This window comes from Pogoniulus pusillus, chromosome 12 (genome assembly GCF_015220805.1).
Source record: "Pogoniulus pusillus isolate bPogPus1 chromosome 12, bPogPus1.pri, whole genome shotgun sequence".
Classification (NCBI taxonomy): Eukaryota; Metazoa; Chordata; class Aves; order Piciformes; family Lybiidae; genus Pogoniulus; species Pogoniulus pusillus.
The window spans coordinates 25,158,445-25,186,266 of record NC_087275.1 but is presented as its reverse complement, the minus strand read 5'-3'; the positions used below and the strand labels follow the sequence as shown (position 1 = coordinate 25,186,266).

At 43.7% G+C, this 27,822-nt stretch overlaps 2 protein-coding genes across 2 annotated transcripts in view; both read left to right on the top strand.

The window, feature by feature from the left end:
• Positions 1–7,238, top strand: part of LANCL3 (LanC like family member 3) — a 37,878-nt gene extending 30,640 nt beyond the window's left edge. The window contains exon 5 of the mRNA XM_064151942.1: positions 122–7,238. Coding sequence (XP_064008012.1) covers positions 122–281 — 160 coding nt within the window. The 3' untranslated portion in view covers positions 282–7,238. The remainder of the gene's footprint in view (positions 1–121) is intronic.
• A 1,825-nt stretch (positions 7,239–9,063) lies between these two features.
• Positions 9,064–27,334, top strand: XK (X-linked Kx blood group antigen, Kell and VPS13A binding protein). Its single transcript, XM_064151940.1, has 3 exons — positions 9,064–9,352; positions 18,229–18,491; positions 24,919–27,334. Exons 1-3 carry the CDS (start codon positions 9,108–9,110, stop codon positions 25,746–25,748), a joined length of 1,338 nt encoding a protein of 445 aa, XP_064008010.1. The 5' UTR covers positions 9,064–9,107; the 3' UTR covers positions 25,749–27,334.
• Positions 27,335–27,822: the final 488 nt, after the last annotated feature.

Sequence of the window (27,822 nt, the reverse complement as noted above, 5' to 3'; positions counted from 1 at the left end):
CCACATAAAGTTAAATAAATGAATCTTTGAATATTACTAAAACGATGCTTTCAAACAAACAGATGTACAGAGACCCCAAATAATAACAAACTCTTTTCTTTTTTTCCCCATTGTTTCTTAGGTTTGCAGAGTTCTTATTTACAGAAGAATTTAAAGCTGGTTCCCGGGCATTAGAAAGTGTATATAGTCTGTATGAAGGCTTCTCAGGAACCGTGTGTTTCCTGACTGATTTGCTGCAACCCAATCAAGCTGAGTTTCCTCTCTTCAGTGTCTTTGTCTAGAGAGAACATCCTGCAGGGCCACATCTTAGTGGCGATGGGAGAGGGCACTGCGGTTTCACTTATTTGTCAAGAGAGGCTATTTACAAAACAAGCCAGTGGTACCACTAATGCTAGCCTTAACATAGCTGGGAATCAGCTGAAAAAGAAAACACATTAGGGCTTTGGGAAGGAAGTGTGTGGTCAAAAAACAAAAGGGACAGTGAAAAAAATACAAAGGGGGGGGGGGAATGCTTGAATCCAGTGGGGTAAATATTTAGCTGTAATAAGCAAAACTTAATTATTCAAGTGACAGATAAAGGGGCATTATCAAACCTTTCATTTGGTGGTTACACAGGACTGAAAAAAAAAGGGGGGGCTGAAGGGGGTAAAGCTATAATTATGGGAACATGTCAAGAAGAAACACTGATGTGTTCAGTAGATTTTAAATGACACCTGTAAAAGCAAGTCTTCATGCAGCGATGCTCTTATTGGGGAGGTTGTCCTAGACATGTCACTGCACTGCACAAAGGCACAATCTGGGATTTTTAAACCTAAACCACACCTGCTAATTCTAGTAACATGTATTAGAAGTGCCAGTATCTTGGAGCTCTTTAATCTTCATATACACATAAAGTTATGTAGATAGTTATATACTGAGCCAGCAGTTTCATGGGTTCATTTCAGCTAGTGGGGTTTCATATATGTAGGTGAGGAGTGAACCTGATGCTTCCTTTCAGAGCTCAGTCTGCGGTGAGGAGCTGGTCTCCTTACAGATTTGCTGTAACCACATCACTTCTTGTCAGTACTTCCCCTATCACAGGGAAGATGAGTGAAGCCATGGAGAAGCCTTGGATTGAAAAGTTCTATAGCAAGGATACAGTAGGCAGATGCTTTCTTCACAGCACAACGTTACTAGATAAGTATTGTTCAGTAATACAAAAGCTTCCTTTACAAATTAATTACTTACAGCAGCATTTCTGAACAAGGACATTCATCTTTCAGAGAGTGGAAAATCCATTTTCCTTGGTGAACTGTTGACTGCAAACCCCTGTAAACTGAATTCAGACCTTGGATGGCACACTGATCTTAAGAAAAACCCTGATAACAAACTTCCAAATTGCTTCTTTTCCCAGTTAACTAATGGATGTGCCCTGATGATTTGTAGCTGTAGAAACAAATGGGTTGCTCAGCACTAGTTGCACTAGCACTTAAGGTTGCCATTATATGCTGATTTATATGTATTATATATGCAACATGGTACTTGAAAGCTAAAGAAAATGCTAAAGTCGATTTGTACCAAAACAACTATAAAGATCAATATCTGTATTTAAAATGTATTTATTATTTATTGTTATTTATATGGGAATAATATAATGCAATTATTTTTAAAGACAGATTGGGAAGACCATTACTTCAAAAACTGAAGTTAGGGAAGGGAAAATAACCCTGACCTCCATGCACTGCCAAACAATGCAGTCTCTCTTCCTGTATTCTCAGCTGAAGAAGATTACAATTTCTTTATTTTTAATGCCTAATGCATTAAAAAGCTCATTTCATTTCAGTGGGCCTTGATCAGGCTATAAATTGAAGCCAGGTCTTGCAATCCTTCCACATTTTAGTACAGTAATCCCATTCCTACTCTTATCACTGTTATTTTAATGAGATGGCTTGCATTATTATGAGCTGCAGATTAGGATTTCTGCTATTTTGCCTTGCACTGCTCAGTTCTAATTAATTACTTACTCATAAAAGTAACCATATTTCATTGGTGGATAAAGCAATGCAGTTCTGTATCAGTTTGTTAAGAATTCAGGAATTCTTTGGTGAATAGAAATGTTAAAATTCAATTTACAGTCATTGTGTGTTTATTAACTGTGGGATAAAAGTTCTTCTAAGAAATCCATTGATGCCACTTAGTTACTCTGAACAGTGAGATGTGTACACATAGGAGGTTGTATGTCACAGGAAGGTATACATGTGAAACTTCACCAAAAAGTCAGTGGAGATGTGTACATGCTCTGCCCTGACCATGCTGAAATGCTCCTGTGAGATCAGAGCTATGGCAGCTGTCAGTAGTGAAGATTTGAAGTCCATTATGACTTTTTTTCTACCTGCTTCCTGTAATGCAGGTGGTTCATATTTCATATCTGGAACCTTTCTAAACATTTAAGGAAGGTAAAACTTGTCCTGTCCGCTTTTTCCCCGTGGTCAACAGCTTTTCAGTCTCAGCTTTTACTGTAGTGTGGTGCCACTCAGATGAAACATCTAAGTTACAACAGTTGTGCCATAGCATCTAGATAGCTACTGTACCTGTATTCTGTTTTACAGAGAAATAGATTCTGCCATAATCCAGACTCAGGCCAATTCTTTTTTATTGCCAATTCTTTTCATTTAGAGATGCAAACATAAAACAAAAGCACTGTGTTTTAACCACACCCTCAAACCCCCTCCCCACAACTCCACATTGAAGCCTGAACAGAATTTATACATACCAGAATAGTAACCATGCCCTTCTGATCTTGTCCCCAGTGCCTACTTTTTAATTACCAGTGGGCCACAACATTTAATTTGTTTCCAATTTGGTATTTTTCAGGAGATGCTTGAAGCAGATAATCTTTCCCAAAGCCTCAAATAAACGTAGAGCACAATAAATTGGTACAGTAACTTAAAACCTGACTGAGTCATGAATGCTTATGGTGTAACATATAGGCACATACATGCATCTTGGAAAGTCTTGCAACATAATTATCCATCTGTCTCATCAGATGTGGCAGTTTGAGCTCATTCTTAAGAGCTTTGTGGATTCTGTGATTCTTACCTTGCCTGGCTGGGTGAAGGTGACTGCTAGACATGCTGTAGTCACAGCTTCTGAGCACACTGTAAATACACTCCAAGGCTCTTGTGAAAATGTCAGTCATTAAACAAGCAGGGTTTTGGGTTTTTTTCACCAATTCTCTATCTGCCATTCTCCCCCCCCTCCTTTTTGTCCTGTGTTACATACACACTGTTGCAACCTTTATTTGTGGCTTTTAAGACATGGACAGGAAAGCAACCTGAGCAGAGCCGTCAGCACTTTTCTGAGTAATAAAAAATAAGATCCTTTGTGTTCCCTTCTTACTGCTTTGAGAAATCAATCATGCAACCTTCACTGGACGTTGTCAGCAGGGTGCTGTCCTTCCTGATCCCAAATCAGGCCCTAATAGACTGGGGGGAGGGAGAAAAGTATTCCTGAGCAGATTCTGCCATGGTGCTGTGACAAAAGACTGTGACCACAAACTTGAGAAGCCTCTCTCAAAGTGTAAAACATGAGTTACTATGGCATGTTTGCACATTAGTTCCTTGAGTGTGTTTAGTTTGTAAAGTGTAGGCAATAGGAATTTAAGTGATGTAATAGTATTTCTGATTCTGCTGTTGAAGAAAAGAAGATGCATTGTGTGAGTATTGGTGCTTATTTGTAATGTAGTTGTGTTTGTGTGGTGCTGCTTGTGAGTAAATCTGTAGATTACAAATCAATTTAAAGAGCTTCTATTCATGAGGTTTTTTTGGTAGGTCATCTATAGATTTTTTGTCATGGAATAATCTGGGGGGAAACTAGATCTGTAATGTCCAGATTTAGTGATCTCAGGATTCATGGAGCCAGATGCAATAAGTCAACAGTAAAGTTCTAACGAATATATCTTTATTTTTTTTCTGCTGCTCACAACTTCTGAGCCTGATTACATCATTTTATGCCACTGTTTTCAGTAGCCTTGTCTGCATCATTGTCTCCTTTAGTTTCCCTGCCTTTCCCAAGTTAGGAATAACTTCAGAAGACTGAAGCAACAGCCCAGGTCTTTTGTTCTTAAAAATAAGATTGATTAATTTTGCTTAAGAGAGGTGTTCCATTTATTTGCATTACATTATTTTACACTCCCAGGTGGCCTCTTCTAAAAGGCTCAGCCATTTCCCACCTCCTAAGGAAAAATCATTATACAGCTGCCACTGATGGTTTTACATCATTAAATAAAATAGACTTTCTAGGGAGCTTGTTGACTTCTCTAGTACCTCAGTTCTAGGAAGACAATCAAAACAAAGTGAAATGGCTAAACACCCCAAAAATACCCACTTAAATAATTCTGGGAGATGTGTACAAATGAATGCAAGTAAAAGAGCCACCCTGTTTACTGCTCTCTGAAATTAACTAATGCCACTTAGATGTTCTAACAGTAATTACACAGACATGTAGAGAATATGCTAAGAGTAACTGATTTCTTAAGCACTGTGGAAAAAACCACCAAATTTTATGTATCTGATGTGCAAACATCAATGAAACTTTTGGATTTATATCATTATCTGCATATTATATATAGCATCTGCCAAAATACTATGTGGTTTATGCAAAAAAAAATGACCTATTTTAGCATATGCATACATTCTGAGAATATATCCTCATGACCCAGACCTGTAAGATCCATGGATAGAGTGTATCTCTGAGGCCTGCCAAGTAAATCTCAGGTGCAGTTATCTTCTGCATACTTGGAATATTCACTGGCATGAGTGCATATTCTGTTCTGTAGGGAGATTAGCAGATCAGGAATGAAAACTGCCCTGTAGGTTTTAAGGAGTAATCTTCCCGTGAAGAATGACATTGATAAGCAATTACTGCCTACCAGCACAGTCTAGGTTGCTTTGAGAAGACATTTCAGTTTAGATAAACATGTTCTGGAGTAGGTAGTAAGCAGCAAAAAGCTAAATTGGAAAGAAATAAGAAAGTGACCAAAATTTACCTTACTGAGGGAACAATGTACTTCAAAGCCATAAGCCACAATTTGCTCAGGGCCCACAGAACAATACAGCCATTTAGTGATCTGAATAGGCATTTCCCAAGAGACTACTGCAGTCTGCTTCTTTGCACAGATAGTGGTACAAGGTGCATTGTACAGGTTTTAGCTGCCTTGAACATCACTTCGTTGCCATTACAGCAATGTCATCGTACCCTGAAAAAAAAAGTCTGTCAGTGAAGGAGTTGCCTGTAGATGAAGCTGCAGCCTACTCCTACCATTTAATGGAATAGAAGTGATATACACTATCTATGCGTAGGCACTTAAAAAAACCCAGATCCAAAAAGCCAACATGCACCAATCTTTTGATCTGCCTTTGAGTGATTAAACCTCCTGAGTAATTTGTTACTGTCACTGATGTCACTGTTGCTCCTGTACTCTGTATATTTAAAATTTCACATCATGCTTTGGATAAAGCCAATCTGCTTGAAAATACATATGGCTCTATTTATTTTAAGCACTTAAGAGGGAGTCCCTTGACTTTGTTGGTTGCATGACTCAAAGAGAAGGTGGAGGCACTTAGGTCAAGTACAGCAATACCAACTGCAGTGGCAGAAGATTAATTAAGAACTTGTTTTGCCTAGTGGTATAATATTTGGATTAAAGAATGCTCTGTTCAGCAGCATCACTGCATGACTACACGTGCATACTCCCCAGAAAATTTTGCATAGAAGTCCTGAAGTCAAGTATCCCATAGTGAATAGAAAACAAACCTTATTTAAACTTGTTCTAGTGGGAGGTGTCCCTGCCTATGGTGGGGGCTTGGAACTAGATGATCTTTGAGGTCCCTTCCAACCTAAACCATTCTGTGATTTAGTTCTACTTCATATGAAGAGAAAGACTGTCTGACCAGAAACTGAATTGTGCTTCTGCCTTCATTACCATGACCACAGGAAAGAAGAAAGATTTCCTCTAATAATGTCTGGTTTTGGCACTGATTGGCCTCTTCTGCTCATTTTAAGGACCTGGTCTGCCACCTGCTGATGTCAGTGGTGAATCTCCATTTGATGTCAGGCATGCAAGGTTAGGTTATTCCTCACATGTGAAGCAGGGGCAAAACTCCATCATTCCAGAATCCAAATCTACAATCTTCCCTTTTCCTAGTCTCACAGAACTAGAAAGGCTTGTGTTCTGGGTTAAGAGCTTTCCCCACCACCACTACTGAAATTTAGCAGACTAGCTCAGATGGCTTCAAAGTAAGATGAAGCAAAACAACATTTACAGGCATATATGCACAATATAAGGATTTGCCATTACATACAAATAAATAACACAGAAATCCAAACTCCCTCCCAGGCAAATAAAGCTGCCTATAAGGGGCTCAAAGCTACCCTCTCTTCTCCCTCTACTTACCCAGACAGGCAAACAAAAGCAACCAGAAAGGCTTACGTTGTTATTTGTTAGTGGAGAGATTAGAGCAGAGTGAAAAGGAAGCTAATAGGGAAGTGTCCCAGAGCAGAGTGGGACTGTTTATTTACATTTTGGCTTTTTATCCCTCTCAGCAAACCAATGAATGATACAGACTTTATCATTATTTTCTTCTCACAACCAGTGATCTAATTTCTCTCATTAAAATATTCCAACTAGCCTCAAACCAGCACAGGTTTGTGTGTAGAGCAAGAGGTGTTTGCATATGCAGGGCTCTATTTGATAGCAGTTTTATACTCCTTTTCCTTCAACTTGTCTGCAATATACATGAATCCCAGTACCAGTAAAAAGTATAGGGAACTTAAATGGATCTGTTTCATGTCTAGTTTGTGTTGGTGACACTTGATGATTCAATATATTCCAACGCAGGGCATTTATTTCTTGAGTACGTGCTGCACCCTACATTGTTTTCTCAGTGTAATAGCTATTCACAGCCATAACATGGTACAGGCCCTTAGAATCAAGATTGATTTGATTCTTTAGAAATGCACCTTATTGTTTCAAAGCAGGGCCCCTGCTCTTCTGATGTTTTCAACACTGTGATCTTTCAGAATGTGTTTATCGTATTAGTTTTGTATTGTAGATTATAATAGACACTAGATTTTATAGCTTTTTAAAAGCAGTGATAATACTAAGCTTCATAGTGGCAGAACAAACTGTGTATATCCATATTATGAATATTAAAGCTGTGATTATATTTTGCCTTAAATAAAAGCCTGACCTTGAACAATGTGATTTTGCATTGCTTATGTTTGTCTTTCTCAGTGCTGGCAACTTTTCCTTCTGGAGCACTCATGACTTAGGGGCTCCAAAAGGTTTTTCTGTGGTATTGTGTTATCATTCATTTTAGAATTAGATAAAACTTTCATAGAATCATAGAATCAGCCAGGTTGGAAGAGAGCTCCAAGATCATCCAGTCCAACCTAGCACCCAGCCCTAGCCAGTCAACTAGACCATGGCACTAAGTGCCTCATCCAGGCTTTTCTTGAACACCTCCAGGGACGGTGACTCCACCACCTCCCTGGGCAGCCCATTCCAATGCCAATCACTCTCTCTGGGAAGAATCCAGCCCAGACCTCCCCCGGCACAACCTATGACTGTGTCCCCTTGTTCTGTTGCTGGCAGCCTTTCAGGCTGCACATAGCACATAGGAAAAACTACTTCATGGTAGTTTTCCATGAGATAAGACAGGTTGCTTTTGGCCTTTAAAGTCTCCCACTCAGGTGTTTATTTTCAGCCTAAGTCTCTGCACACACTGTCCTCTCTCTAGAAAGACATTCCATTTCCAGTGAAGGGTACATAAGAATATCAGTTCACCTGGGCCCACCCATAACAAAGTTTCCATCTTGAGCCGAGCCCAGATGGTGAGCAATGAGACTTCAGATTTGCCAGTGCAGCAGTTCAGGTATGGCTCCCAAAAATCTTATTGGCCTTTTTTTAATAAATCTGGTGACAACCTAAGTTGCATTAAAGAACAGCTGCAGATGTGCGGGAGCAGCCTGTGTTACCATTAACAAGCTAACAGCACCTCAGCTCTGTCTTGCTTTCCTCTTGAGGCCCTGGTAGGTCTCTGGTCTGTATCTGCACCATGAAGAGGAAACAAGTGGTGGTGATTTGAAACAACTCTGGTGCAGGATACAGGGATTGTTTGCCAAGCTGACTTGGTACCTCAGGAGCTTTGTGTCTTGCTAGGTGCTCAGGTTAATGATGTTATGGAGAGACTGCAAAGCCTCGTGTTGCCCTCGTGCAACATTTTGCTGCTTGGCACGGGTATTGGTGATACTGCCATGGTCACCCAGAATGATTCTAGAGCTCTGGTGGCAAAGGAGATAAGCATGGAGTGGTCTTCTTGCTCTGGTAGGTGAAGGGGAAAGCTTTGCCCCAGGACCATAGGCAAACGCTACTGTCTGAAACCTGGTGTCACAGCAGGGCTTCGTAATCCTGGGAACCTTTGAAGGAACAGGCATGACAAGCAAGGGTAAGATCCACATGACAGAGTGGTAAAAGGGCACCTGTGCTACAAGCTCAGGTCATGGAACTAGGCACATCAGGGGAGATGCACCAAGGCTCTGCCTCTGCCTTTTTGCTTGTTTTGTTGGTTTGGGTTTGTTCGCTTCATTTATGAGCTGTCCCTCAGCCTTCATTGCTGCACAGGGTTATTTTCTTCAGGTGCAGGACGTTGTCCTTGCCACCTCTCAGGCTGTTGCCTTGGAAGAACAACCCCCACCCTTCCAAAGAAAAATCTCCCCGCCTTAGCTCAGCTCTTATCATGGCCAAAGGAGGCGCGGTTAGGGGAGCGGCTCCGGTGGTGTTCCTCCAGGTACGGTCCGGTCTCCCTGCTGCCAGCAGCAAGCCAGAACGGCCGCAGCAGGGCCGCCGCCGGCGGGGCCCCGCCGACCCCGGGCGGCCTCCCAGGGCTGCTTACGGGCTAAAGCAGCGGCGCGGCGAGCGCGATGGCTGTGCCGGTGGCTCCCCCTAGCGGGCGCCGCGCCTCAGCGCCTGTTGGGCGGGCCGGGCTGGGGCGCGGCGGGCGGGGGGTGGCTGCGGCGCGGCGAAAACGCGCCCCGCGGGTGGCGGTGGCGGTGCGGGGCAGGTGGAGATGAAATTCCCGGGCTCTGTCCTTGTCTCCCTCGTCCTCTTCGTGGCCGAGACGGTGGCCGCGTTGTGTCTGAGCGGGACGTACCGCTCTGCGGGGGACCGCATGTGGCAGTGGCTGACGCTGCTTTTCGCCCTCCTGCCCTGCGCGCTGGTGCAGCTCAGCTTGGTCTTCATCCACCGCGACGTCAGCCGTGACCGCCCGCTGGTGCTGCTGCTGCACCTCCTGCAGCTGGGGCCCCTCGTCAGGTCGGTGAGTCCCGCCCCACCACCCTTGCCCTCCTCAACAAACCGGCTGGGGGCGAGCGCGGAGGGTGGCCGCGGGGCCAGCACGGGAACCTGGAGCGTCCCGGCCTTTGTGCCGTGCGGGCTCGACCGCTCCCGGGGGACAGCTGCTCGGCACCGGCGTTTAGCCGCTATCGGGTCCTGCTAGTTTTCTTTCTGAAGCTGCGGGAGGAGTAATTTCCTTTATAAATGCCTTGAGGCAGGAGTACAGCCGGGGGCGTGGTGCTCCCTGACCTTCAGCGGGCTCCTGGCTCGGGAGAAATGGGCTAAGCGCCTCCCGAGAGGCAGGTGGCGGACAGGCTGCGCTCCCGCGGGGAGCCCGGCAGAGATCGTTCTCTCCTGCTGGAGGCATTGCCTGCGCTCATTTTCTCTCTGCTGCAAATGGTCTTGTCTGACCGCTGCTGGCTTACCTGTACCGCATCACTCGGAGCTTACTTCCAAGCGAGACAGACTCACTCGCCTGCTACTTTAATGCAATGATAGTATCCATCCCATCCTTCTGCGCCTTGGAAATCCTCTAACGCTTTAGTTTGTCTCTTTTTGCCGGGAGTGACCTTCTTGCCCCAAATTGCTTGGGAGATTTTTCGATTTCGGTTCAACAAAACGCCCTTAGGGAAAAGAGACATGAAAAGTTACAGAGGTGTTGCAGCCTCGCAACAAAACGTTTGCTGGCAGCATTCATTTGAAATTTATGTTCAAATATTTTATTTTAGAAGTATTTTTGTAGTAGAGGCTATGAAGAAACGCCCTCAACTTTTTGACATTCCTGGAGAGTTTGGAAATGGAAGATGCATTCACACTAGTGAACTGTTTGGATATTATAAAACGTTTTATTCTTTAAAAAACAAAACAGCAAACATCGAATTCATCAACAGCTACAAGTGGATTTTTTTGTGTTTGTTTAGTTAATACTTGTTTAAAACCAGAACAGTGTTTTAAAGAGATTGAATTTCTGGCTTAACATTTTAAGTTCTTGAAGAGCTCTGATTTTCTAAAGGCTAAGAAGAAAATATTTCCACATTCTTTGGAACGTAAGGACTGGAACCAAAGAGAATGCAACCGTCGGAAGAAAAACTATGTTTGTTACTTTTGTCATTCCGAATCAATTCCTTGATGTCAGGCAAGGGAAGAATGCTCGTATGAAGCTGCAAGATGGGAAGAAGCAAACACACAACATAAGCAACAACAAACTAAGAGGATTTTCTTTCCGGTTATCTGGAAGAGACAGACATCTGCTTTGACCTTAACCACAGAGCATGATTTCACTTTCTCTTTCTTCTCGACATTTAGTTTATCTGCTTACAACACAAGGCTCATCTTGTGCAGAACAGGCTTTCTGCTCTGTTGGCAGTCTTGCAGCTGCAGTTGCTGTAGAACCAGTGGGCATACAGAAGCCCACTCCTCTCCATGATCATAGAATCATAGAATCAACCAAGTTGGAAGAGACCTCCAAGATCATCCAGGCCAACCTATCCCCCAGCCCTATCCAGTCAACTAGACCATGGCACTAAGTGCCTCATCCACTCTTTTCTTGAACACCTCCAGGGACGGTGCCTCCACCACCTTCCTGGGCAGCCCATTCCAATGGCAAATCGCTCTCTCTGGGAAGAACTTCCTCCTAACATCCAGCCTATACTTCCCCTGGCACAACTTGAGACTGTGTCCCCTTGTTCTATTGCTGGTTTCCTAGGAGAAGAGGCCACCCCCTACCTGGCTACAATGTCCCTTCAGGTAGTTGTATGAGTACGTGGGTGCCACAGTCCCTGTGGCATCATATAGGCAGTATGAAGCCATGCATATTAACTTCTCTCTGGACCCAAGACAACTGAAATTGTAATTACTAGTTAAAAAGAGGGTAATATGTTCATGCCACCTGAAAAACTTACTTCTTGCAAAAGGCTCGAAGGACTCTACGAACTACAGAGAGAAAGTTTCATAGAAAACAATTGCTCTTTTAGAGTCAAGAACATGTGTCTTTTTATAGGGTACAGCATAGAAATGTGGGAAGGTGAAGTCCTCGATCTGAGATGGACATTAAAGGTCTGTTTTTCCCCTCTTCCTTGCCTTCCTATCCACTGCCATTAAACATTGTTGCATTTTTCAGAAGAGAAAACCAATCGCTTCCCATGAGGAGCAGATCTGCACTGTAGGAGCAGAAGTACTTTCAGCACATGAAATACCTTGCCCTTCCCTGCTTTGCACAGGAGCCTTTCTATCCTGTGTTCCTTGGAATACAGACATGTGTGAGGTGAGAGCTAGAAGTCAAAAATTGTTTTGCCCTCATCAGCACTTCACTGTGGCTTTAACCATTGTGAGCTGAAAAGGACCATCGTCCCTGGAATGATTTGGTCTCATCTTCTGCATCAGAGTCATGCTGCTGTTAGTCATCTGCTTCCCTGGTGTGAAGCCTCACTCCATCCCTTGCACCTCACTGACACAGGCCAGGGCCTTTCAGAGGAAGCTGGTCAAATTAGGTCAAATAAGATACACAGACAGTAAAGCAGCCCCAGGCTCTGTCCGTTGGCAGCATCAGGGAGAAAGGTTATAGCCTTTAAACTGAGTGGATGTGTTTCAGCAGAGGGCAGCCTGCTTCAGCTAGCCTGAAGAAAGTAAACTTTTAAATCATCTCAGTTGGGTTTGTGACATGGTTAGTATCTCTCTGTTCAAATTCAGATACTCAAATATTAGTGTATGGCTTTACAGACAGTCCATGTATGCTCTGTGGGTTTTCTTTGTCATCTTTAAAGGTAGCCTTTTTTTTTCCTTAAAAAGTTAAGTTTAAATTTTGGGAAATGGTATGGAAATATCTTGGCAAGGAAGGAGGATATTTAGCTTTGCAAGCCTATTCCAGATCCTCTGTGTGACTGAGGGGTAAAAAAGAAGCATGTTCTCTTATAAAACCTTCTTGCATACCACCACCTTCTCCAAACACCCACTCTCCACCTGTTCAGGAGGCACTTGCTGTCCTGCTGCAGCCACTGCAAGTGCTAAAATTAGGAATCTTCCCTCTTCCAAGAGAGGACTTCTGCTGCACTGGGAGAGTACTCATGATGCACTCTTTTTAAATTCATTTTCCCATTCCCAAAGAGCTTCCTGTAAATTAAGACCAATTTGTAGAGTAAAATTTCTACCTGCCTCAGTGGCCTGGCTCTCATCCCCACAGGGTTTAGGCATGCCAGGGAATATGAGGAGAGGGAGCTGAACAAAGTAACTGCAGGTTTCTGGGCACTGAGGTGTCTTCCTGCAGGATTTCAGGTCAGCACCACTCCTTGTGAGTACACCAATTTGTCTGGATGCTTAGAAAATGTGTTCGAGAGAAGACTGGATGAGGCATTTAATGCCACGGTCTGGTTGACTGGATAGGGCTGGGTGCTAGGTTGGACTGGATGGTCTTGGAGGTCTCTTCCAATCTGGTTCATTCTATGATTCTATTTGGATATTTTCTTCTGTTTATTTTTCTTTTCTTTTTCTTTTTTTTTTTTTTTTTTTTGGTTTAAGAAATTCTTTTACCATGGAAATGAGTTTATTACACAACAAACACATTGACTTGAGATGATAACCAATGTCAATGAGAGGTTTGATACCTTTTTCTTTTCTTTAGATAAGCCCATGATGAGGTTTTTGGCTGACTACCAAGTGCTCCTGAGCCAAGTCTATCTCTTTGTTCCCTGTTCTTTGGACTGCACTTGAGACATAGACATTGTCTTGAGGATTTAGGTGCTGCTACAATTCCATTAAATAATAACTGGATGTATTTTTGTAGTGTGGCACTCTGCACTTAGGAATTTGTTCAAAATGCAAACAGCTCTTACTAAAAGGTTCCAGAGAGACTCCTGTTAACTTGCTTACCCTCTGCTGTTCTGCAAGCAATGAATAAGTCAGGAGCTGAAGTGAGGAGTGCGGATTTCCAGCAAACTGACTTGAGGAGTCAGGGCTTGCAGGAGTTGGTGATACCATATGTTTACATATGTTTAGACTGGACATTAGGAAGTTAGATTTTGGTTTTTGGTTTTTTTTTTTCAGAGAAAGAGTATTCAGACATTGGATAGACTGCCCAGGGAAGTGGTTGAGTTCCCATCCCTGGATGTGTTTAAAGGTTGTTTAGCTGTGGTGCTTGGGGATATGGTTTAAGGGTGAACTTTGTAAAGTAGGGTCAATGGTTGAACTTGATGATTTTAGGGGTCTTTTCCAACCTGAATGATTCTATGATTCTGTGAACTGAGTGTGGTGGTTCCTTATTATTTGAAGACAATACTGAGGGCACCTATCCAGAACAGACTGTCAAGAACTTAGCAGTGCTTTCTTCAGATGCCAACTTCATGGAGACCAAAGCTAAGCTTTTGCAGCTGCCATTCCTAGTGCTGTTAGCTGAATGTGGTCCTAGACATTCTTCCTTACACAGAACATGTGAGGAAGAGTTTGCTCTGTCTGCAGGGTGATGAACTTCTCTTGGGAAAAAGATTGAAAGCCAATATACCAGGCCTCTGTATAAAACACTAATGACTGTTTTCCTCAGATTTTAATGGGACAAGGATGTAAACAATGGATTTTTTTGTAATGGGTTCAGGCTTTGTTTCTCAAGTCATAAGGAGAAACAATTACATTTGTCTATGTACTGTGTAGTACAACAGCAAAGCAGATGCAGTAGGAAGTTTGCATCAAACTGCCAAAGGAGCTGCAGTTACAGCCAAAGTTAGACTCTTTGACTACAGGAAGCGTTAAAAAAACAACAACAAAACCACTCCCAAACAACAAACCAGAAGAAAACCTCAATCAAAACACCCATAGGCTGGAATGAATAAATTATTAATGTTTTGGGCATCTAATTCTGTTCTTTGAAATCTAATAAGCTATAACAGTGCAAATAATGCTTCAGTCACCTGCAGAAGCATTGTGTCTCATGGGTAGTCTCTCTTTCCTAGTGACCTGCTTTATAGTTCAAAGTAGTGCAGGTTTAAAATTATGTCCTTCCAGGACTTCTGTTGGCACATCTTACTGTAGGAGATTCTGCTAGCTCTAGACTTTACAACTGTTGATGCATCTCCCTCTTTTCCAGAGAAAATATGCCTAGACCCTCCTCAGGTGTCCCTCCTTCCCTCCTTCCTTCTCTCCCTCCTTCCCTCTCTCCCAGAAAAGTAAGGGCAGATGGAAGGTAAAACAATGAGTGAGGAACAAATCTTTGTATGACAGAGGTAAGTAAATCTGCAGAACTTTTGCACACTTCTCTGAAGGAAAAGAATTACTGAAAAATGAGTCATTAGAGAAATCTGCTTATGCATTTGCAGTAAGCATGTGTGGATAGCTCTTGAAACATGTGTTGGCTTTTCAGAGCTCCTTGTTTCCATTGCTTCCTCCCTCTTCACACCACTGTTGTTTTGCCAGTATTTAAATCCCACACATCTGTGATTAAAAGAGGGAATGAGGTGCTTGGCTCTCTGCAGGCATATAAGGATAGGATTATTCCTCCTACTGGCTGTGTAGAAGATGAATGTGTTGCTTCTGAATCACTCTTTGCAGGCACCATCAGGATCCTTGAAAAGGCACAGCTTCTCTCTCTGCCAGGATTTGTCAGCACAGGAGAAAGCAGCACCATCTTTTTTTTTAAACCTTTGAACTTCTAACTCTACAGCGTAGATCTCACATTCTTTTTCTTCAGAGTAACTTTAGTTGCAGCCTGTGCTTCAACTCTTATTGCTTAACATGCAGAGAAACTAGCCAACTGCATGCCTTTGGTTGATGCCATGTGAGGATCTCTTGGAAGAGCCCTAATATCACTGCATTGCAGAAGATGGATTGTACAAAGTTGGAATCTCTCATTCTGTACCTCCAGAGCAGAGCAGCAATATTCAGTAATCACCTGAGGTCTCTGGGGAATTGCCAGTTCTGCAGCAGGGTTTGTAGCTCTGGATCCTTGAAGCAGTCACCTTCTAGCACTGACTTCTAGTTGTGTTTCATGCTAAAAAATACAGGCTAGTTCATTTAAAGACGAGATGCCCAACCCTTTGTAATGCTCTTCACTGGCAAAGTAGTTGCCTGGCACAGGTATGTGATCTGAATTGATTTTTCACCACTGTTCTGAACCCTTTTCATGTTCTTCAACTACCCATGCCACTCTTCAGATCTATTACTTAAACATTTAGATTGCTGTTCTTTCATTCTAGTGTATCAACTGCCAGTCTGCTTCAGTCTGAAGAAGTTGCTTGGGCAGTGGCACCATCTAGAGCCTTGAGCACATTAGTGAAAGCATGGATGGCCTCCATAGACACTCTTGCATGAGATGGGCAGGCAGGGCTTGGCAGAAGATAAACATCATTAATAGTGTAATCTGAGTGCTTGTACATACCATTTTCAGCACTCTGCTGTGTGATGCCACACTGTTGTACAAGCAAAAGTCCCCTTTTCTCTAAGGTTTGTTCACAAGACCATTTCACATCGTGTTTGCTTTTCTCTATGGACGCTGCTTCCCATCACAAACAACTTACTGCTACTCAACACCTAGCTTATAAAAACAGATCAAGTACTTGCTCCAAACCCAGCATGTTGTTGATTACAATGTTTGCTGTGCTCAGTAGTCCTATGTGTCTTGCCTGAAGCCAGTGACCAACAGATGGGTGTTAGGCAGCAGTGATTGTCTGAGATGCTGAAACATTTGGAAGCCACTGGTGCCAGGTGGGCTCTGCTGGTCCCATGCTTGGAACACAGCCCTGTGAGGAGAGGCTGAGGGAGCTGGGGTTGTTTAGCCTGGAGAAGAGGAGGCTCAGGGGTGAGCTCATTGCTGTCTACAACTACCTGAAGGGACATTGTAGCCAGGTGGGGCTTGGTCTCTTCTCCCAGGCAAGCAGCAACAGAAGAAGGGGACACAGCCTCAAGTTGTGCCAGGGGAGGTCTGGGCTGGATGTTCAGAGGAAGTTCTTCCCAGAGAGAGTGATTGGCATTGGAATGGGCTGCCCAGGGAGGTGGTGGAGTCACCGTCCCTGGGGGTGTTCAAGAACAGAGTGGATGAGACACAGTGCCATGGTCTAGTTGATTGGACAGGGCTGGGTGCTAGGTTGGCCTGGATGCTCTTGGAGGTCTCTTCCAACCTGATTGATCCCATGATTTTAAGGTTCTTGCGACCAAGTACTGCTTGCAGTGAATACACCACTTGCCCTCAGCTGCAGAAAGGAGATCCTCACTGTGTGTGGCAGAAGGCAGTTGGCAAATTACAAGAGGTGTTAAGTATTTACCAAATGACCTCCTGACTCCCAGGGCCAGTGCCATGTGCAGTCCATGCTGTCACGCTGGCGCTGCAGGCCCATCACGTGCAGGCAGATAGAGCCTGCTCCTGCTGTACTCAAGGCAGGCAGTTCCCAGCCGACTCAGGGTGCACAGAGGCAGTAAGCAATGGCAGCAGGCAACGGCAGGCATGAATACAAGGGCAGAGCACACTGCGTTACCTGCTCCACTCTTTTATCAGTACAGACCCAGACTAATGGGCCTTTGCACACAGAATAGCCAAGCAGAGGCACAGTTATCCAAGCTTGGCCATACCAGGTGAAGACACAGGCTCACTTCACCCAAATTTGGGAAAAGCACAGGCCTTGCACAAGGCAGGCACAAGCCAAGCGTGTGTGCCTTGCTTACCACAGGAGCAAAACAGGTCTGGGCAGGCCAGAGTCCTTAGGCTAAGCAGCTCCAGGTTCTTTGTCCTCTTTCCCACAGTTGCTTCTCCTCAAAACAGAAGGAAGGAGAGCAGGAAAAACATGTCTGGGCAAGCCAGGACATGCGTGGGCCTATTTTGGCCTATCAGGCCTGCTGCGACAATGAGGTATAGGTACCCGCTCAGACCTGGGAGCTTCTCTCCAATGCTCAAGGTGTTTTAAGGCAAAAATATGCAAAGTAGTTTTGCTGCCATGTCCCATTGGCGTGTCACAGTTGTGTGGGCAAAGACGTGAGGATCTGAGGAATCACCTCCAAGTTGAGTCCTGGGTATGGGGCATATAAACGCTGCAGTGGATGGGCAGTTTAAGGACTTCACAGTATCACAGTATCAGGGTTGGAAGAGACCTCACAGATCATCAAGTCCAACCCTTTACCACAGAGCTCAAGGCTAGACCATGGCACCAAGTGCCACGTCCAATCCTGCCTTGAACAGCCCCAGGGACGGCGACTCCACCACCTCCCCAGGCAGCCCATTCCAGTGTCCAATGACTCTCTCAGTGAAGAACTTTCTCCTCACCTCGGACAGCAAAGGACAAGGGCAGCTTAGAGGAAAGAACTGAACATCCTCCCATGTGCAAGCACTACAAGCAGCCCAAAGGGCCCTGCCAGCACTCTAGTCACAAAGTCTACAACTACCTGAAGGGGCATTGTAGCCAGGTGGGGGGTGGCCTCTTCTCCCAGGTAACCAGCAATAGAACAAGGGGACACAGTCTCAAGTTGTGCCAGGGTAGGTATAGGCTGGATATTAGGAGGAAGTTCTTCCCAGAGAGAGTGATTTCCCATTGGAATGGGCTGCCCAGGGAGGTGGTGGAGGCACCGTCCCTGGGGGTCTTCAAGCAAAGCCTGGATGAGGCACTTAGTGCCATGGTCTAGTTGATTGGATAGGGCTGGGTGCTAGGATGGACTGGATGATCTTGGAGGTCTCTTCCAACCTGGTTGATTCTATGATTCTAAAGTCCATGTTTTAAAGAGTGACCTCTGTCCCATTTCAAAGCTGCTGGCAGGAGAAAACGCACAGACTTTGCCCTACCTACGAGTGACCAGGTATTGTGATGGCTTAAAACACTAAGGAGTGGCAAGACTCTTGTTTCTCTTTTAGCTTTGTTTGCCTGTTACTCAGTTTCCTGATTTGCTTGCAGGTGTGTGGAAGTCTTTTACATTTACTTCCACGCCGGCAGAGTGGAGGAGCCCTACGTCAGCATTACAAAGAAGAGGCAGATGCCCAAGGATGGATACTCGGAGGAAATCGAGAAGGAGGTGGGGCAGGCCGAAGGCAAGCTCTGCACCCACAGGTCTGCCTTCAGCAGGGCCTCCGTGATTCAGGCGTTCCTGGGCTCGGCGCCCCAGCTCACGCTCCAGCTCTACATCTGCGTCCTGCAGCAGGAGATCACAGCTGCCAGAAGTAGGTAGATCTACTGTTTTCACCTCCATGTTTTGGTGGGGGCAGGGAGAGGAGAAAGGTCAGCAGTCAGGTGTAGCTGCCCTGAGCAAGAACTAAACATGGCTGGATAGGTGGGCAGAGGCCAATGGGATGAGATTTAACAAGGCCAAGTGCAGGGTTCTGCACTTTGGCCACAACAACCCCAAGCAGCACTACAGGCTGGGGACTGAGTGGCTGGAGAGCAGACAGGAGGAAAGGGACCTGGGGGTACAGGTAGATAGTAACTGAAGATGAGCCAGCAGTGTGCCCAGTTGGCCAGGAGAGCCAATGGCATCCTGGCCTGCATCAGGACCAGTGTGGCCAGTAGGACAAGGGAGGTTATTCTGCCCCTGTACTCAGCACTGCTCAGGCCACAGCTTGAGTACTGTGTCCAGTTCTGGGCCCCTCAATTCAAGAAAGATGTTGAGGTGCTGGAGCATGTCCAGAGAAAGGCAACAAAGCTGGTGAGAGGTCTAGAACACAAACCCTCTGAGGAGAGGCTAAGGGAACTGGAGTTGTTCAGCCTCAAGAAGAGGAGACTCAGAGAGACCACATTGCTGTCTACAACTACCTGAAGGGACATTGTAGCCAGGTGGGGGGTGGCCTCTTCTCCCAGGCAACCAGCAACAGAACAAGGGGACACAGTCTCAAGTTGTGCTGGGGCAGGTACAGGCTGGATGTTAGGAGGAAGTTATTGTCAGAGAGAGTGATTGGCATTGGAATGGGCTGCCCAGGGAGGTGGTGGAGTCACCGTCCCTGGAGGTGTTCAAGAAAAGCCTGGATGAGGCACTTAGTGCCATGGTCTGGTTGACTGGATAGGACTGGGTGCTAGGTTGGACTGGATGATCTTGGAGGTCTCTTCCAACCTGATTGATTCTATGATTCTATGTTGTGGTGGGTTTCATCTCCCTGATGCCTTATGAAGGTGATATCGCTCAGCTCTCAAGTTTATATCATCATGGTTCAGGCTGTGACACTTCCTGAAGCACACTTGGGTTGCTATAAAAGCATTAATTTGATAAAGTGGCAATTTTGGCATGAGTGGGAGGCAGCTGGAGAGACCAAGCTGTCTTCAGGAAGAGCAGAGAGAAAGTAACCTCTGTTCTGTTGTGGTTTTTCAAGCACACTTTCTGGAACAGTCCTCGGGGTCTAGGGCAGAGCATGTTTTGCCATGCTGCATAAAGAAAGCTGTACTTTCAGGGGTGCAGTTCTGAATATATGAGTGATTGGCATTGGAATGGGCTGCCCAGGGAGGTGGTGGAGTCACCATCCCTGGAGGTGTTCAAGCAAAGCCTGGATGAGGCACTTAGTGCCATGGTCTAGTTGACTGGCTAGGGCTGGGTGCTAGGTTGGACTGGATGATCTTGGAGCTCTCTCTCACCCTTGTTGATTCTATGAAATTCTATGATTCAAGGAAAACTAAAAAAAAGTCTTGATTTGCTGTCTGGCTGCTAAATGAAGAACTTCACCTGGCAGTAGAACAACCAGCCTTTTGGTGTAAGAAAGGACTATGGCACCTATGTGAACTTAGAGGTGTTTCTGCTGAGCGACCTGGTCTAGTATGAGGTGTCCCTGCCCATGACAGAGGGGTTGGAGACCTTGAGGTCTCTTCCAGCCCTGACAGTTCTATGATTCTAAAATAGCTCTTTTGTCTGCGATGCCCTGAGAGGCCAGGGGTCTTTACCAGCTTCATAGCTAGGGAGGCTGGGGCTAGGGTGACACATTGCAAATCTCATAGCTTTCTTTGGTGTATTTTGGTTGGCAGTGTACCAAGGTAAGGAACTAAGATTTTTTCTGAAAAGCCTTTATAATAATGACAGGGTTCTGCCCTCAACTCAGAGAATGGAATAATTTAGCATACCAAAAGGTGAGTCAGCACATAAGGATATCATAACAGATTAGAGACTACACTGAAGTTCTTGTTTATGGTCACAGCAGCAGTTACTTGAAAGACAGTTTCTGCTGACACGTTCTGCGTACTTCACAGCTAAGGTAGGCTTTTTTACATAAACATGACATATGTGGCATGAGATGAGAAAAACCAGCAGCTGAATCCTTTCATGAGCAGCGCAATTAACAAAAGTTCCAATCACTTCACTGCAAATGACATTTGCTTGGGAAAGTCCACCTTTTTATTTCATTTCTTCTGGTGCTAGTGTTGACAGTGTTGGTCATGATTGCCAAGGAGAAACACCGTGGTCCATGCGAGTAGGTAATTGCACACTTAATAATGATCTGTAATGCTCTGTTACTTCTGACTTTCATCAGTCACTGCTGAGATAAATTCTGAATCACAGACTAGCAAGTGACCTTCTGTGTAAAGTTAAATAAAGGAGAGATGAGCTGACTCTTTAGGGAGTTCAGTGGACCTACCAGCAAATGCAGTAGTTATCTAATGTCTCACAGAAGCTATCTCCATAGCAGGTATAATTTTAAAATAAATGAGAAATTTTGTTTGTTTGTTTGTTTTGTTTTATTTTCTTCTGTTTTGGTGTTTTAGAATAGCATAGAATAGAATAGAATCAACCAGGTTGTAAGAGACCTCCAAGATCATCCAGTCCAACCTATCCCCCAGCCCTATCCAGTCAACTAGACCATGGCACTAAGTGCCTCATCCAGTCCTTTTTCCCCTTTTTTCATTCTTAACCAGTGATTTAGGAACAATGGCAATGTCTATTAGAGCTCATTCACAAGAAATAACCTAACCCTATTCCTCTTGTCTGTATTTTTTGTTCTGAAGTATTGCCATTTCCTGCAATCTCTTTAGCCAGCTTATTTCTGCAGCCTTTTTCTTGTCCACCAGTATTCTTCAGCCTCCAGGGTAAATGATAATGTTATGCAGCAAAGTTATTTTTCTTTTCTTTTTGTTTGTCGTGTGTACACAGAGATTCTGAGGTATTGGGACCTGACTTCAACCTCTTGATCTTGCAGCATCATCAAAGTGATTTAACAGCCAGTCTAGCTCTTCTTCCATGTTTTGGATGTCTTCAACTTCTCTCTTCCTTGACACTGGTCCTCCAAAGTGCACACTCTTTGCTATAATAGTTAGTCTCTTCTTCCTGTATTTTGATTACTATGTTTTTTTGTCTTGTCATCAGTCTCTTATTGTTCTGGATTCCTATACTACTCTGTCTGTCATTCTGTATAAGTCATGCTTAGTCAGTGGTAATGAGATCAGTATCATTTGTGAGCCTAAATCTGTTTACTGTCATGCTGTATAGCATGGTTTGGCACTCATGTATCTCCTTGGAATTCATTATTGCTTCCAGTATTGAATTGAACAGCTCTGAGAAGAGCATTCTTCCTTGCCTAGTTCTTTGTCAACTAGAGCCATGCTACTTCTTTCTTGTGGATTTTATAGCATTCAGTGATTTCTCTAGATGTTTTCTTCTGGAAGATCAGACTCTTGCCAGTGCCTGGCATTCTCCAAAATTATCATTCCACTGTCTACCAAGAATGTAAGGTGAAGAGAAAGAGAGAGTTGTAAAATGAAAGACATGAAGCTTTGGTGACTGTTTAGCATGCAATGTATAGAATATTCTTGTATGACATGCAGCATTGGAAATCCACATGCAGTAGCCTGATGGAAGTCTTCGTTCTAGGCACTCAGGTCATTCTTTGGTTACAGCCTGTGAAGCAATTCCTAACTTGTTACTGTACGAAATGCAAAGCCTGGCTTTGTAATTGACACTCACAGAGCAGATGCCAAGATCTCACCTGTGCATTAAGGCTTCACTGTGAACTAAATGCTTCAGCATCTGTCAGTGTCGTGCATTGACTTAAAGCCAGCTATAACCTTGCTTCAAAGAGGTGGCTGACATCAAGCTCAGGTCAGCTTACACACAGTAGAGCAGCTATCAGGATCTTTTTCACTTTGGCCATGCCACCTGGAGAAGTGCAAGGTGGAGAGGCCCTAAAAAGACCCAGGTTAGTGTTACTTTAAAAAAACAAACAACAAACAGCCACACAGAGGTGGGGGATGTGTGATTTGGCCTCTTACCCTTGAAAAGGGCCAGTTCTCAGCATGCAATATTGAATGTGGAAGATCTGTTTCCCTTTAGTGTGACCTTTTTGTAAGTTGAAAGGTTTTGTACTGATACAGTATATCTTTTTTTGAGTGTTGCTTGCAGGGATAAAATAATCTTGAAAGGCAGATTTCCTACTATTTAAAAATAAAACAATTCTGATGAAAAAGGTACTTCTAAAATAAAAATTATAACAGTGACAGAAGTTTTGGTGTTTTTTTTTTTTTTTAACTTACTAATGTTCACAGTGTCACCTTCCTAAATGTTCATGACTGGGCTTTGTAGGTCATCTTGTAGGCACCTTAGATATTTCTACAGGTGCTTCTCCTCAAGTCATTAAGTTCTGGCCACAGAATGCTTTTCTCATTGTTTGCACAACATACTTCCAGTATTGACAACATACTTTGAGTATTAATAGTTCAACTAATACAACCCAGTGTTGAGATTGTATCTTAAGGCACAAAACCTCGTCACTAAGTGTCTTGCCCTAAGTAACAAAACCAAGTGCCTTTATTTCTCAAGAGTTCTGATTATTAGTTCAGAAAACTAGAATATATGTAGTAGATTACTTCATCTAAATGAAATTAGTCCTGTAAATCAGCTGTAAAACTTGTCAAGCAGGTATGCAAATGTTAAGAAAACCACAGGCTTCTGAACAGCAGTGAATGTTTATTCTGTGCATCCAAGGTTCTTGTGCATTTGTAACTACTTAGTGTGACAAGGCAAGGGTCCCTCCTGCAGTGTCAGGCAACTGTTGCATCAGAATTGCTTTGGTTGGAAAAAATCTTCAAGATCATCAAGTCCAACCATCATCTAGCTGTACTAAATCTGGTAGATAGAAGAAGGAATGAGACTGGGGGAGGTTAAAAAAGCAATGCAGCCTGAAGAAGAGATACAAAACACTCCATTCATAACAAATCAAATGGTGTACACCTTTCAATCTTTTTCTTTCAACCTTCTGAATTATCTCCAAGTAGCTGTACCTCTAGATGGAGGTGTTTGGCACCTGTCCAGGCTGTCCTTCCTCTGAGCTCTTTCAGAATCTCATGAAAGCAGACTGTGGATCTCTGGGACCCATGCTCTGTAGGTTAAAGCCTTGGGGTTGGTGTCACCCCAAGGATGACTCTGTTCCAGGCTAATGATGTAGTTGCAGTGGGTCACAAGTAGATGGAGTAAAAACACAGCTTCTGCTGCCAGCTTACCCAAGACCCGTCAGAGACCAAACCAAAGCAGGGACATTTTGAATCTCCACCTACCTCCTCATGTCTAGAAATAAGTGAAACCCCTGGAGATCATGGAATCACAGAATGTATTGGATTGGGAGAGACCTCGAAAATCATCCAGCCCAACCCTCAACCTGGTACTGAGGGGTCGGTGCTAAACCATGTCACTAAGCATCAGGTCCACACAGTGCTGAACTCCCCCAGGGATAGTGACTTCATCTTGAGGGGAAGCCAGGTAACACCTGGCCTTTGCCTTTGCTTTCTGCAGAATTTAAATGCCATAAAACTTTCAACTGGGGGATTCTGGGTAGGTGAGAGAGGCTGGAGATTGACCTGACTTTAAAGACATTTCTGAAAGGAGTCTTGTTTTCAAATGTATGACACAGAGAGGTGTACAAAGAAAATGGAAATACAGGAAAACACACATAAACAAATCACTGTTTACACAGGCAGAGAAAGTGCAGATGGTTCAGGGTTTAAATTGCTTTGGCTTTCAATTCTGAACTTCTTCCCCAAGACAATTTGCTGTGACATAGAACTTCACAAGCACTGAGTTATCTGCTTGCCCAAGTTACTCAAACATCTCAGCTTCTGTTTTGGTTTTCATTTGTAGAGAGAGGAAGTAGCACCCTTGTGTTGTGGAGTACTGTGAGAGTTTGAGAGCAACTTGGACGCTCCTAGGCACTGGAATGGACTGCCTGTGGAGGTGGTGGAGACACCACCATCCCTGGAGGTCTTTAAGAAGAGGTTGAATGTAGCACTTGATGGCATGGTTTAGCTGATGTCATGACGTTAGGTTATAGGCTTGATGATCTCAGAAGTGTTTTCCAGTCTCTGTGATTCTATGACAGAACTGTATAATTACCAAGGACAGTGTATGTACAAACGGCCCTCGTCAGGGGGAGGAGGGAGAGACACTGTGACTGTTAAATGCCTTTTTCATTCTTTTTAAATACTTGGGAAAGCAACAAATACAGACCAAAATAAGAGATAGTGTTAGAGTGAGAACCCTGAAGTATGCCAGAGTGCTACTCTTTTGGCATTATACCCTGCTGGGGATCCCTGGGAGTCTCGTGAAGACAACTACATCTGCACTACTCTGATGCGATGTGTTTAACTGCTGTTAAGCTGAAGGTCCTGATTTGTCTCTTCTCTTTGTAGGTATTTTTATGGTCCTTTCTCTCCTGTCAATTGTATATGGTGCCTTACGCTGCAACATCCTGGCTATTAAGATTAAGTATGACGATTATGATGTCAGCGTGAAACCGGTCGCCTACCTCTGCATATTCATGTGGAGAAGCTTTGAGATTGCTACACGGGTTACAGTGTTGGTCCTTTTCAGTTCTGTGCTCCAAATCTGGATTCTCCCTGTTGTGCTATTGAATTTCTTTGGATTTTTCTTCTACCCATGGATTCTCTTCTGGCAAAGCAAGTCCCCGTTTCCAGAGAACATAGAGAAGGCATTGAGCAGGGTTGGCACTACCATCGTCTTGTGCCTTCTCACCTTCCTGTACGCTGGCATTAACATGTTCTGCTGGTCTGCAGTGCAGGTAAAGCTCAATGATCCTGACTTAATTAACAAGTCCCAAAACTGGTACCGACTGACTGTGTATTACATGCTGCGCTTCATCGAGAACGCCTTCCTCCTGCTGATGTGGTACATCTATAAAACAGATATCTACTTGTATGTCTGCGCCCCCTTGTTAGTCTTGCAGCTCCTGATAAGTTACTGCATGGCTATCCTCTTCATGTTGGTGTTCTACCAGTTCTGCCATCCCTGCAAAAAGCTTTTCTCATCCAGTATATCTGAAGGTTTGCTGTCCTGCTTCAAATTTCTCTGCTTTGTTTGCAAGCCTCACAAATCCACTATACTGCCAGACAAGGCAGAGGTGGTGAAGCCTCCTGAATGTACTGATGAATCATGGGGCAGTAGCAAGACAATAGATTCTCAAAAGGGGAATCCTCATCAAAGTGTTTCTTCCAATGCCTAGTACAACTGGAAGTGAGTAGGTGCCTTTGGAAGGTGGCAGATCACCTGTCCTGGAAGCATTGTGTATCTTGGACCTTTGTGTCTTATGGATGGATTTTTTTCCCTTCTTGCAGGTGTAGCACTGCATGGCAACTGACAAGCATACCTTTGTGGAAAACTTTGTGTAAGGGTGCATGTATCTGTGTGTGTTTGTATAGGGAGAGCAATCATGTTTTTTGTGTGTAGACTTCTGTTTCAGAGTTTATTATCATGGGCTCATCTTGAAATCGTCCTTCAAAAACTAGCCTGATGCTCATCTTACTCAGGAAGTCTGAGGATGGAAGGAAATGTGTTTTATTTTAGATAGGATGTCCTTGTGGCATGCCACCTTAGCATGGAAACAGACCATATAACTTCACTGCATAGAGGCTGTAGCTGTGGTCTGCTTTGATCAAACTGCAGACTTTTCCCCCACTCTAATCAGTGTAATAAAATAATACTTCTCTCTGTGGTATAAGAATTGGACTTCTACAATGCACTGTAGCCGAGGTTGCCAAGAAACAGCCAATTAGCCACTGTTAATAGTGAACTGTGACTGTTACTGAGGATGGAGGGGTTGGTTATTGGCTTTGCACTGTTTTATCCTTCACGTTTGCTGCTTGTTAGTAAGGGAATTAAATTTAACACATGAATTGTGATGTTCTGGAATAGCTGGTTTTCCTGACATCATTTATCTGATAATCTGTGGTGTTCTGGTGTTAGGATGGTGTTCCCTTTATGTAACTTCAAATATCTAGAAGTTAGGCAGATAGTGTCAACTAGTCATGTAGGTGCTCTCCAGAGGGTATCTCCAGGGATAATTCAACCCATCTTTAAATGCTCTCTAAGGCACACAATAAGAATCATTCTCTGGAGGCCTATTACTCAGTGTTAACTAGAAACCTTGACAATTAGTTTTCACTATCTGTCTCTCTTTTAGATGGTTGAAGAGATGAACACTCCCCTGACTGTCAGGGAGCTGATGCCATACCAAGCAGGCAACTTAGTGACTTCTTGTGTGGGGATAGAAGACACTGAGTCCTTTTTGAGGCTGTGATATGTTATGGTTAGTTTTATAGAAGCAGTTTAAAACCCTATGATTTCTTTACCTCAGAAGTATCACAGGCTTGAAATCTGGAAGAGGAAATGGAAGTGGTTGTCTTTTTTCTTCTATGCACTGTATCATCACAAATAAGGGTTTCTGTTGCTGAGAAAGATTTAGAAGGTGAACACTCAAGGATTTAGTGGAAATACACAAACCCAATTGTATTTGCAAAAATTAAATGAAAGCTTTTTGCACTTTCTTTGCTTAGCACGTTGTGTTTCTTTTGAATATTACACATTGTGGCTGCTAGTAGAAACAAGCAATTTGTGACCCAACAAACACCTGCTAGTGTCCTAAGCTATAAGTTTTTGGCCCTGAAGGTGAGATCTAATGAACTAGAAACAGTTTGTCTTAAACACGTTCTGTGCTCTCATGTTCATAATTTCTTAAGTTCCTACTTTGACAGAGCAAACAAAGTGTCAGGGAATAAACATTTACTCATTAAACTTCTTAAACCTCTTTCATCAGCCGGTCTTTTCATCTGCTTAATGTGTCCTGTCTGTGCACAGGTTTAGTCAGACACAGATACTTCCAGGAAAGTGATTAGGGATGGATTCAGAGCTGTTGTGGTTTAACCCCAGCCAGCCACTAAGGCCTGTGTAGCCACTTGCTTTGATTTTGCGTCTCAGCGCAAATAGGCAATTTCGATGCGAATGGTCAGAACAGAAATCTTAACACAGATGTAATGTGTGCAGTTTGCTTGGCTGATTCTAGCTTTCATATGTGTGTACAAAAGCCCAATGTTCTGTGCAATATATCAGAGAACTTTTAACACTAGCTGGCTAGTTCCTACTTGGATCATGCTTTCTTTGCCAGATGATAAAAAACGATGCCCTAAAAGCATCAATGTCTGTTCTCCTCAGAAAGATAAAATACAATTGATTAGAGAAACATAAGACATTGCCCATTCTGAGTGTTATTCATAGTGATTTGGCTGCATACCTCATAAATG